Here is a 13102-nt window from a genome sequence, read left to right as displayed (position 1 = left end):
TTCATGGGTTCATGAACTGTCAGACATAGCTGAATAATAGAACAACAGAACATAATATTAGAAATTAAAGCTAATAACTTTAAAAATTATTTAAAATAATAAAAATCCATTGCATATCAACATAAATAGCATAGTTTTATGCAAATCAAAAATTTTCCCAAATCCAAAAAATTAATGTGAATTGGTTTATTTTAATATTTTTACAAAACTTTTAATATATTTGCAAGCAATCTGATTTAATAGAAGTCAGTTGGTTTCTTCTATCTACTTCTATTTTCAAATTATTATGATTTTATTTGTTTCGGTTAAAGTATATGAAGAAAATCTGTTTTCATGCAATTACATAAATGAACAAGAAAGGAATATTTTAATGAGAAAGTGACTTATTAGTATAATTTAAAATAATTTTGTTGTCTTACTCATGGACCCCCTTTGAAAGGGTTTTCAGGAGACCATCAAGGATCCAAGGACCACAGTTTGAGAACCAAAATTATCGGATACAACAGAGAGGAAACAAATTGTAATTTCAGGTTTAGAGTATTCTTATAAGTGTAGCAGGGTAATATCTATACTAGTATGATCCATTCCTAGAGATTAGCTATTCTGTTTTTTATTAGATAGACTAGCTTGGTTAATAAGATAGTTTTACTGACTTTTTCACAAAAAAAATAATGATTGCTCACAATTATATAATACTTTTTGGTTTACAAAATACTTTATAGTTACATTTTATGTTTATAACAATCCAGAGAAGTAGGTGCTATAACTACCCTAATTTTATGGATGAGAAAATAAAGTCTTGGATAAGTCAAGTGTCTTGCTCAAGGCCACACAGTATTGTTTGAGGCAAATTTTGAACTCAGGTCTTCTTGATCAGATCTAAAGCTTTTACAACTGTTTTTTACAAGTCAAATTAAAGGGTAATGTGACTTCTTTCCTGTTAAAAACAAAACAAAACAAAACAAACTGAGGTTCTGAATCTTTTTTTTCTTTTTCACTTTCAAATTAAACCAATCCTGCCTTGGAAATATTCAGAAAGAGACATAAAGTAAATGAGGTAGTTTAGTCAATGTTCACTTTTCTTTTCTTTTTTTTTTTTAGTTTTTTTTTGTAAGGCAAACGGGGTTAAGTGGCTTGCCCAAAGCCACACAGCTAGGTAATTATTAAGTGTCTGAGACTGGATTTGAACCCAGGTACTCCTGACTCCAGGGCTGGTGCTCTATCCACTGTGCCACCTAGCCGCCCCTAATGTTCACTTTTCTATTGACTTTGTGATTCATCTCTGGGGAATTCACATATTTACAAGGCATATTTTCTGCACTCTAGGAGATTATAATCTATCTGGGGTGATCAAATGTACATAAATTGCTATAATCTTAAACTCTATATAAGAAGTCCCTTACAACTGCTATAGAAAATAACTCTTACTTTGTAATATAGAGGAGAGAAACCAGGCACAATAGAAGGGAATAATAATGTCAAATGAAGGGTTCAGTTGCAAAGTAAGGTCTGCTAAATTATACATGCTATTTTAGATGCTCTGTTTTTCGTAAATTTTTTTTTCAAGCATTGCCTAGAAGAGGACTGGTAAATAGTGAGTTCAATGATAAACCTCAACCATTTGATGTTATCTCACAAGATAAGAAATATGAACTGAACTTTGAAGGGATGAAAAATAATTAAAAATTACACTGAGAGGGCAACTAGGTGGCACAGTGGATAGAGCACCAAACCTGAAGTCAGGCGGACCTGAGTTCAAATCTGACCTCAGACATTTAATAGTTACCCAGCTGTGTGACTTTGAGCAAGTCACTTAATTCCATTGTCTTGCAAAAAAAAACAAAAAAAATTTTTAAAAGTACACTGAACTCCTGACCTAGATTTATCTAAAAGATCTATATGAATATTCCATAACTGATTATCTTAATTTGGAAAGATCTAAATTTAGAAATATATTCATATGCCATTGTAGTTGTTTTAGAAAAAAAAGCTTATGCTCTTTTCCCTCTCCTCATCATTTTCAAAAATGTTAAAACTTCAAGTGATTATCTTTTTAAAATATCATACAAATTAATAATATTCAACAAATTTTTATCATTATTTTGATGAAATTGAGAAAAAATATTTGCTTATTAGGCCAATTAATAATTCTTCATTTCACACATCAAATTATCATTATATCATTATTATTTTTTTTAGTTTTATTTTGCAAGGCAATGGGGTTAAGTGGTTTGCCCAAGGCCACAGAGCTAGGTAATTAAGTGTCTGAGGTCGGATTTGAACTCAGGTCCTCCTGACTTCAGGGTTGGTGCTCTATCCACTGCGCCACCTAGCTGCCCCACATTATATTATTATTATTATTATTATTATTATTATTATTATTATTTTGCTAAAAAGTCAGGAGGATTCTTTTATTGAGGCGTGGAAGATATTTCTCTGATTCTTCTAGTTTTGGATACTCTAATTGTTAAGAAGTCTGTCTCTGTATTCATGAATAATTTGTCTCTGGTTTGTTCCTCTGAGACCAACTGAAATGAATCCAACATTCCTTTAAATATTTGAAGGTGGTTGTCATGTTTTTCCTTCTGCTAACTATCTCTATTTCCTTCAAGTTGGTTTCTATTCCCTTCACTATTCTGTTTACTGTGTCTGAATATGCTCCAGGTTGTAAATATATTTCTTAGAATGAGATGTCCAGAATTAAATATAGTGCTTTGCACTGATCTATTCAGGGCAGAGTACCAAGAATCCATTATTTCTTTCATTCTGGACACCATACATCTTCTGTTAATGAAGTCTTATATGATATTATATTTTTTGGAGGGGACACTGCTGTTTACTCACATTAAGTTGCAATTCAATAAGAAAAGTTCTTTGCACATTCATTATCATCTAATATTTTCCCTTCTCTATAGACTTGCAAAGCTGATTGTCCTAATGCAAATGTCAGATTTTCCATTTATCCTTATTTGATGCCTCACATTGGATTTGACCTATCCTTTTAGTTTCTCTGGGTTCATTGGATCCAAGTTTTTTTGTTAAGAAAGGTAGCTCTTCCTCTCACTTTTGAATAATAACAAATTTGATAATCCTGATTATTCATGTTTTCATCTGAGTCATTGATAAAAATAGTTGAATGGTCCAGAAGTCTCCACTAAGAGACTTCCTTTCAGATTTCCATCAAGGCATTGTATATGAGTAAACAACCATATTTCAATCCATTTCACACTTTTCCATCTTCCACAAGGATATTCTGAGAGATTTGATTATGTTATTATGTAGTTCACCTTTTTTGTATATATGGTATTTCTGGGATCTGACAGTTCAGTCATTTCAGTTGTTTCTGACTCTTTATAATCCCATTTGGGGTTTTCTTGGAAAAGATACTGCAATGGTTTGCCATTTTCTTCTCCAGTTCATTTTACAGATGAGAAAACTGAAGCAAACAGGGTTAAGTGTCTTGCCCAGTACGTAATATGAATCTTCCTGACTTCAGGCCCAGGACTCTATCTACTATAAAGCTTTGATGCCCCAGTCAGCTTAGAGTAACTCTAAAAAGGAAATGAGGTTAAATGGTATGATAGCTTGAACTGTTTTTAATGAACTAGAATATAATTATCATCACTTCTATTTCTCTGTTATCCCAATATATTTTTTATAAAATAATGTACTTATCTGAGTGGATTCAAAGTATAGTGAACAGAACAAGACCATTATAGAATAGTAACAGTAATATTGTATGATGATCAATTATGAATGATTTAGCTATTCTTTGCAATACAATGATCCAAGGCAATTTTGAAAGACTTATCATGAAAAATGCTATTGATTTCCAGAGAAAACTGATGAAGTGTAAGTGCATATTGAAACACAATTTTTTTTCACCTTATCTTTATTGTCTTTTTTTTGGACAATATTGCTACAAGGGAGAGGCAAATATGGCTAAGTGATTTGCCCAGAATTATACAGCTAGTGTCAGAGCCAAATTTGAACTTAGGTCTTCCTGACAGGTCTGGCACTTTATCTACCTATCTGCCCTATTTAACTCCTTATATTAAGATTTTAAGTTCATTTCCTTTTGTTAAATTTTGTAGTTTCATGCATAGAAATATAGAATTATAGGTGTAATTATTATATCTTCCCTTCTGTGAATTTCTGAGTGTATCCATTGTTCTTATTTCATGCTTAGTACTCCTGGTGATAGCTAATATAACTATTTAACTGGGCAGTTTTCTTTCTCCTCTTTAATTTTCAGTTTAAAATCCATCTCCTTCAAGAAACTTTAACTATTACCCCTTCATACTAGTCTTTGTTCAAATGATTATTTCCAGTTTATCTTGCTCATATCAACTTTGTACATAATTGTTCATCTATTCTCTTCCCATTCACCTGCAATGAAAGAATTGTCTTTCACTTTTCTTGCACAATACCCAGAGCATAGTAGTTATTTAATAAATGCCTATTACTCTTCTCTGCAAGGTCTCTGATCAAATATATTTTCCTGGCTCTAGTTAGATACTCAGAACTGCAAATGTTGTTCTCTGACAATATTTTTTCTGACTATTCACCTTAATTAATTTTTTTAATAAAAGAAAGATTTTATTTATTTTGAATTTTACAATTTCCCCCTATTCTTGCTCCCCCCCCAGAAGGCAGTCTGCTAGTCTTTCCATTGTTTACCTGGTATACATTGATCTAAGTTTAATGTGATGAGAGAGAAATCATATCCTTAAGAAAGGAGAATAAAGTATAAGAGATAGCAAAATTACATAAGATAATGGGTTTTTTATATTAATGGTAATAGATCAAACTCCACAATTCTTTCTCTGGATACAGATGTTATTCTCCATCACAGACATTTCAAAATTATGCCTGATTGTTGCACTGATGGTATGAGCAGGTCCATCAAGGTTGATCATCACCCCCATGTTGCTGTGAGGGTGTACAATGATCTTCTGTTTCTGCTCATCTCACTCAGCATCAGTTAATGCAAATTCTTCCAGGCTTCCCTGAATTCCCATCCCTCCTGGTTTCTAATAGAAAAAAAAAGTGTTCCGTGACATACATATACCACAGTTTGTTAAGCCATTCCCCAATTGAAAGACCTTCACTTAATTTCCAATTCTTTGCCATCACAAACAGGGCTGCTATGAATATTTTTGTACAAGTGATGTTTTTACCTTTTTTTCATAATCTGTTCAGGGTATAGACCCAGTAGTGGTATTGCTGGTTCAAAGGGTAAGCACATTTGTTGCCCTTCAGGGATAATTTCAAATTGCTCTCCAGAAAAGTTGGATGAGTTTACATTTCTAGCAACAACGTATTAGTCTTTTTCAACATTGATCATTGTCCTTTCTGGTCATATTGGCCAGTCTGAGAGGTGTGAGGTGGTACCTCAGAGTTGCTTTAATTTTCATTTCTTTAATAAGTAGTGATTTAGAGCAATTTTTCATATGACTCTGGATTGCTTTGATTTCCTCAGCTGTAAATTGCCTTTGCACATCCTTTGACCTTTTGTCAATTGGGGAATGGCTTGTTTTTTTGAAAATTTGACTCAGTTCTCTGTATATTTTATGTTTTTTTTTGCAAGGCTTGCCAAAGGCCACACATCTAGGTAATTATTAAGTGTCTGAGACCGGATTTGAACCCAGGTACTCCTGACTCCAAGGCCAGTGCTTTATCCACTACACCACCTAGCTGCCCTCTCTGTATATTTTAGAAATGAGTCTTCTGTCAGAAATACTATATGTAAAAATTATTTCCCAATTTACTACATTTCTTTTGATCTTGGTTACAGTGGTTTTGTCTGTGCAAAAGCCTTTTAATTTAATGTAATCAAAATTGTCTACTTTGTTTTTAATGATGTTCTCCATCTCTTCCCTTTCCATAAATCTGACAGGTAAACTTGTAATCATTTTGCTAAGATTTTATTTCAGACTTTTGCATCCATAATCATCAGGGAGATATGTCTGTAATTTTCTTTCTCTGTTTTAATTCTTCCTGGTTTAGGTATCAGCATCATATTTATGTCATAGAAATAGGCAGAGTTCTGTTTTCACCTGTTTTTCCAAAGAGTTTACATAGAATTGGAATCAATTTTTCCTTAAATGTTTGATAGAATTCACTTGTGAATCCATTTGGCCCTGAAGATTTTTTTTTTAGTTTTTGTAAGGTAAATGGGGTTAAGTGGCTTGCCCAAGGCCACACAGCTAGGTAATTATTAAGTGTCTGAGACCGGATTTGAACCCAGGTACTCCTGACTCCAGGGCTGGTGCTTTATGCACTGTACCATGTAGCCGTCCCTGAAGAATTTTTCTTAAGGAGTTCAATAATGGCTTGTTGAATTTCTTTTTCTGAGATAAGGTCATTCAGGTATTTAATTTCCTCTTCATTTAACCTGGACAACTTATTGTAAATATTCATCCATTTTACTTAATCAAATTTATTGGCATACAGCTGGTCAAAATAATTCCAAATTTTTACTTTAATTTCTTCCTCATCGGTGGTGAGTTCATTTTATTCATTAATGATAATAGCATTTTGGTTTTCTTCTTTCTTTTTTTTAAATCAAATTAACAAGAAGTTTGTTGATTTTATTTTATTTTTCAAAAAAACAACTTTTGGTTTTATCTATCAGTTTAATAGTTTTCTTGCTTTCTATTTTATTAATTTCTCCTTTAATTTTTAGAATTTCTAGTTTGATATTTAATTGGGCATTTTTACTTTGTTCTTTCTCTATTTTTTAATTCATTGATTTTCCCTTTCTCTAATTTATTTATGTAGGCATTTAAAGATATAATATACCCCCTGACAACTGCCTTGGCTGTATCCTATAGGTTTTGGTATGTTGCATCATTATTGTTATTATCTAGGATGAAATAATGAATTCTAATTTGTTTTTTGATTTACTCATTCTTTAAAATGAGTTTATTTAGTTTCCAATTAGTGGATCTATATCCGCCTGGCCCAATATTGGATGTGATTTTTATTGTAATATGATCAACAAAGATATATTCATTATTTCTGGCTTTCTTCAATTGATTATTAGGTTTTTTTTTTGCCCTAGTACATGGTCTATTTTTGTTTAAGTGCCGTGTCTTGCAGAAAAACAGGTATATAGTCCTTTATATCCCCATTCAATGTCCTCCATAATTCTATCATGTGTAAGTTTTCTAACAATCTACCTCTTAACTTACTTTTTTATGGTTAGATTTATCTAAATCTGAGAGTGGGAGGTTGAGGTCTACCACTAGTAGAGTTTTGCTATCTATGTCTTCCTGTAACTCCTTCAACTTCTACTCTAAGAATCTGGATGATGTATCATTGGGTATATACATATTTTGTATTAAAATTACTTTAATGTCTATGGTACCTTTTAGGAGGATATATTTTCCTTCCTTATCTCTTTTAATGCTATCTATTTGCTTTGTCTGAGATAAGGTTTGCTACCCCTGGCTTTTTCACTTCAGCTGAAGCAAAACATATTTTGCTCCAACCTTTTACCTTTACTTTATATGTATCTCTCTGCTTCAGTTGAGTTTCTTGTTAAGCAGCATATTGTAAGATTCTGGCTTTTAATCCAATAAGCTTTTTGCTTATATTTTGTGGGTGAATGCATCCCATTCACATTCAAAGTTATAATTACTAACTCTTTATTGCCCTCCATGTTATCTTGGGGTGTTTGTATTTTCCACTTTTCCATTTATCCATATTCCCCAGTATTTTGTTTCCAAATACCACCACCTTCAGTATGTTTGCCCTCCTATGTCCAACTCCCCTCCCCTTTTTCCCCTTTCCCTTTGCCCCTTCTGATGAGAGTAAGTTTCAGGTGGTTCACACCTCCTCCTTTCTTCCCCTTCTATTGCAAGAGGTCTTTTGTGACTCTTAATGTAATGAAATTTATCCCATTCAATCTCCTCCATCCTCCTGTCTCCTTACTGTCCCCACTTTTAAGGAGGTATTGTTTTTATATCATTCTATCTAAATCATGAGTGTACATCACTTCTGGCTTAGTATATTCTCTCTAATAGAGTTATACTTTTCGAGAGTTATTTGTGTCTTTCTCCTAGGTAAGGATATAGCCAGTTTAATCTTATTGGATTTTCATGGACAAGTCATGAGTGTCTATAATTTCTGGCTAAGTGTACTCTCTTTAATGGAGCTACAATTCTTAAGCATTACAAGAATAACTCTCCTAGGTGGGGAATATAACCAGTTTCATCTTATTGGATAGCAGTTTTTTCCCCTTTAATCCCCTTTTTTAAACCTTTTCATGTGTCTCTTGGGTCTCTTTTTTGATGTCCCAATTTTCTATTTTGCTCTGGTCTTTTCATCAGGAAATATTGGAAATGTCCCATTTCATTAAATGTCCATCTTTTCCCCTGGTAGAGAAGGCTCAGTTTTGCTGGATTGTGGATTTCTGACTGCATTCCAAACTCCCTTGCTCTTTGGAATATCTCATTCCAGGCCCTTCAGTCCTTTAATGTTGATGCAGTAAGGTCCTGTGTAATCCTTACTGTGGCTCCTTGGTATTTAAATTGTTTCTTTCTGGCTACTTGCAGGATTTTCTCTTTTAACAGATAGCTCTGGAATTTGGCCACAATCTTCCTTGGTATTTTCATTTTGGGATCCCTTTCTGGAGGGGATCGATATACTCTTTCAATAACTATTTTCCCACTGGTTTCATGATATTGGAGCAGTTTCCCATCACTAAATACTATAATATTAATTCCAGGCTTTTTTTCCTCTTCAATGTTTTCAGGAAGACCAATAATTCTTGATCTATTCTCGAGGTCAGTTGTTTTGCTGATGAGAGTTATTTTCTTTTTGCATTTTCCCAATTGAGGTTTTGAGAGAATTATTTTCTTTCTGTTTTTGCCCAATTGTATTTTCCAAGGATTTGTTTTCTTGTTAGGAGATGTTAATTTTCTCTTGCAAGGTGTTAATTTTCTCTTGAGTTTCTTTTTCCAATTTTTCCAATTCATTTTTAAACTCCTTCCTGATTTCTTCAAGGAAGTCTTTCTAGGATGGAGATCAATACATATTCTCCTCAGAAGTTCTAGATCTCTCTGGGTTAGGATCTGTTATTTCAAAGTTATTTTCAATGGCCTCCCCCTTTCTGCTGCTGTTTCTTCTTTTTCCTAGGATCCTGTGTTGGAGGAGGGGCTGGCTCTCAGTGGTTTATTTTTTAAAACCCTAGAGACTTTGTTCACTTGCTTAGTGACTCCAAGTGGGCTGGCCAGTAGGTGGTACTGATTGCTTTCTCTGAATTGTTTGAAGCTTTTTCCTAGGACTGGAGGGAGTAAGGGGTAGGGGTAGGGTCTGAATTGTCCTTGAACTATGTGGACTGGGCCCAGTTGGACCTTCCAGCTGAGGGAATTCTGCTGCCCATGCCTGAGCCTGAGGTGGTAGAGGGGTGGTTACTGTTTGTTCTGGTAAGAGAGCTCCTCTATAAGTATGGAGCTTAAGACCCCAGCCCAGCTGGTCGATGTCCAGCCATGCTCTGCAACTCTGTGTTGGAACTCACCTTTCTGCACAGCTAGGACTCACCAGACCTCCACTCCTCCAACCAAAGATTCCACAGCTAAAGTTTGTCCTTGGACTCACTACTCATCAAAGCCTCCTGCCCCTGCTGGCTCTCTGTTCTCTGCTCTCTGCTCCTGATTCACCCATGGTCCCTTGAAACAGACCTTGGGGTAGGTGTTCTTCTCATAGCTTGTCTTTCTGGGTTTTGTCGATCAAATTTCTGTTAAGGGGTTTCTTTCAGGTTATTTTTGAGGGGAACCAGGAGACCTTAGTACAGTGCCTGTTTTCTTTCTGCATCTTGGCCAGAAGTGTCTTAATATTTCTTTGTTAATTTATACTAAGTGATGACAGCATCATTTTACTTCCTGTATGGCTTTCAATTTCTTTACCAGCACTTTTTAATGCTTAAAGATCTTTTATAGCATAAATGAGATTTTATTGCTAGTGTCCACATGGATTGTCAGAAGTGTGTACAGGCTACCATGTTTGATAATTCTCAGTGCTTTTTCTGCCACGACTCAGATTATGCCTGAGAAAAGCAGCATGTTTCCTTATTGTGCATGTCAATTTGCCACAGTAATAATTCTGTATCCCTGGGTAGGAAGTTATTAAGCATCATGGTTTTTCTTTTTTTCTTATAAATGCTATCTTTTGGGAGCACAGGAAGTTGCTATCTCATTAGAAAATCCTAGTCCAACCACATTCTATATAACTTCAATTCTGCTATAATCCTGTCTTTCCTTCTATGTATCATATTTCTTCACAGTATGACTTTACTAGTTAGAATGCTTTTCTGCCTCTTCTAATTATTTTTCTTTTTTCTTATTGAGAAATTTTTACAGTGATTTCATTATTTCCCTGTAATCACTTTTAGAAGGAAATAGCTTTCATTAATTAATTCACTTATAACTATTAATTGACTGAAACACATGAATAGTACATCTACAGTAAAGCATTTTCTTACCTACATCACTGTACCACAATCATTACCATTATCTCCCTTTTCCTTCTACTCTTCCTCCAACCTCCTTACTTTTCTTCTCCCTTCTTCCTCCTGCTCCCTCTTCCTTTTCTATGTTCCTCCTCCCTTTTATTCCTTGCTCCACACCCTCCTCCCTCTCCTTTTCTTTCTTCTCCCTCTTCTCTCTTTTCTTACTTCTTATTTCTCCTCTCTTCCTTCTGTTTTCTTCCTTGCTCTTTTATCCCTTTCCTTCCTTTTCTTCTTTCTGCTTCATCCTCTGTCTTCCTCCTTTTTTCTCTTCCTCTTACTCCTCCCTTTTCTACTCTCTCTTCCTGTCTCTTCTTCCACCTTCTTCTGTCTCCTCCCCCCCCTCTTTTCTGTGTTCCCTCTTGCTCTTCCCTTTTTCTTCCTTCTTCTGTGTATTCTTTCTCACTTCTTTCTTTTCCCTCTTCCTCCTCTTCTCTTTTTCCTCCTCCTTTTTTTTCTTCCTTGCTCTTCCTTTTCCCCCCTCTTCCTCCTTTCCACCTTCTCTATCTCCTCCTTCTACTTTTCTCCCTTCCCTTTCCTCTCTCTTCTTCCTCATAGAGTAGAAAACATTTTCACTTGCCCTTTGAAAAAAAGCAGTGAAAGCTAATATAGTCTCTTATTGTCCATAGCTCATACTTCATATAAAAGGAAACTATTGACTTTACATAATAGGCATAAGATTAAATTCAATTCAGGTCAATTCAGGAAAAAATCGTTAGTGCCTCTTATGTGCAAAGCACTATAAGTTAACATATTTGCTTCTAAGAACAGAGATCCTTTTATTTTGGAATATACCTCTGTTCATTTTTGGTGGTACCATGTGCCGATAATAAGAAAATATACTTTAGAAAGTAAGAGTCTTAATATTGGAGAGATATTTAAATATTTTAGTGAGGTGTAAAAGACTATATTTTAGCTCCTGATCTGCTAATAATTAAGATTTTATTGAGGTTCTCTTGGAAAATTAGCAAATGGTAAGGTTTTTGTTCAGTGTTTCCACTTAGCCTTTAATTTGTGCTTGGTATCGCATGTTCTCTTTGCAGCATGTCTGAATTTAGATTTTACCCTTTTCCTTCCACGATTTTTAATTTGTATTTAAACTAAGAAAATGCCCATAATGGCATTTCACATGCCCATAATGGCAATTCAACTCAAGGAAATAGACATTCATTAAGCATCTATTATGCACTAAGTGCTAAGCATCAGGGTTACTGACACCCTCCCCCCAAACCTAACAACTATGAACAAACAAGATTAAACAGGTTAAGTTTCAGATGGCCTATAAAAGGAAGACTTTGGAATTAAGGGTATTTGGGGAAATTTTCCTACAGAAGGTAGAATTTTCATGGAGACTTCAGGAAATCATGGGAGCCTGAAGATAGAGATGAGGAAAGACAATTTGAGGCATGGAATCATGAATGTAAATATTTGGAGTCAGGGTAAGGGGAAACATGCATTTATTAAGTAATTATTTTGTGTCAAACACTGTACTAAATGCTTTGAATCTATATAACCTCAAGCAACCCTGGGAGGTAGGTGTTATTATTCCCATTTTCCAGTTGAGGAAACTGAGGCAGGCAGAGTCTAAATGACTTGTCCATGATCACACAGCATGTAAGTGTCTGAAGTTAAATTTGAATTCATCTCCTTGACCCCACCCCCAACAATGTGCATTGTATCATATAGCTGTCTAGGTAGAGTCAGAAGATACAGAGCCTTGTGTGAGGAACTACAAGGAAGCCACTGTCACTGTGTTAATAGTGAGATGTAAAAAAGTGGGACTTATTATTTGATCCTGGAAGTAAAAGGGAAGAACTGGAATTTATTAATCAGGGTCTTAAAATAGATCTGTGGAGGATGGATTGGAATGGGGAGAAAATTGAGATAGGGAGACCAAGTAGTAGACTAATGCAATTGTATAGAAATTAAGTAATAATACACCAGAATGGTGGCACAATTTGAAAAAATATTTTGAAGGTAGAATTGATAGAATATGTCAACTTATTGTATGGGGGTAGAAAGGGAGAGAAAGTGAGGATTCAAAGATGATGCCCAGGTTCTAAGTTTGGGTGACTGGGAGGATGAGGCTGTCCTTGCCATTAATAGAAAAGTTAAGAAGAGGGAGGGCTTGGTAGGGGAGTTAAGGAGTATGGGCATTACTGTTCCTTTTTATAAAAAAGAAGAGAGGCAATTTTTCTAAGTATTAGAATAGTATTAAGTTATATACAAAAAATGAAATTTAATCATTTTAGTTTCTTTGGTGGGGGTTTCAAACATGTTATGGACTGTTCAGAATATGGATACATAAAACTAATCTATGACTATATAGTATATGAAAACAAGTAAAAAATGAAGCTGAAATGGATTTTATTTTATTTTCCAGTTTTATGTATGGGGAACTAACAGACAAGAAGACCATTGAGAAAGTCAGGCAAACTTTTGACAACTATGAGTCAAACTGCTTTGAAGTTCTTCTGTACAAGAAAAACAGTATGTATTATCAGTATGTATAAACTGTATACCTTTCAACAAAACATACCATTTCCTTTATCAATAGCATATTTGATTTGGCTTTAATTGACTCCTAAC

At 34.5% G+C, this 13102-nt stretch overlaps 1 protein-coding gene across 1 annotated transcript in view; it reads left to right on the top strand.

Moving 5' to 3' along the window:
* KCNH5 (potassium voltage-gated channel subfamily H member 5) overlaps nt 1–13102 on the top strand; it is a 471355-nt gene that overhangs the window by 61839 nt on the left and 396414 nt on the right. The window contains exon 3 of the mRNA XM_074232080.1: nt 12897–13003. Coding sequence (XP_074088181.1) covers nt 12897–13003 — 107 coding nt within the window. The remainder of the gene's footprint in view (nt 1–12896; nt 13004–13102) is intronic.

The sequence above is a fragment of the Macrotis lagotis genome, chromosome 4 (assembly GCF_037893015.1).
Source record: "Macrotis lagotis isolate mMagLag1 chromosome 4, bilby.v1.9.chrom.fasta, whole genome shotgun sequence".
Classification (NCBI taxonomy): domain Eukaryota; kingdom Metazoa; phylum Chordata; class Mammalia; order Peramelemorphia; family Peramelidae; genus Macrotis; species Macrotis lagotis.
The sequence above is the reverse complement of the archived record's forward strand: the minus strand, read 5'-3'. Positions and strand labels throughout refer to the sequence as shown.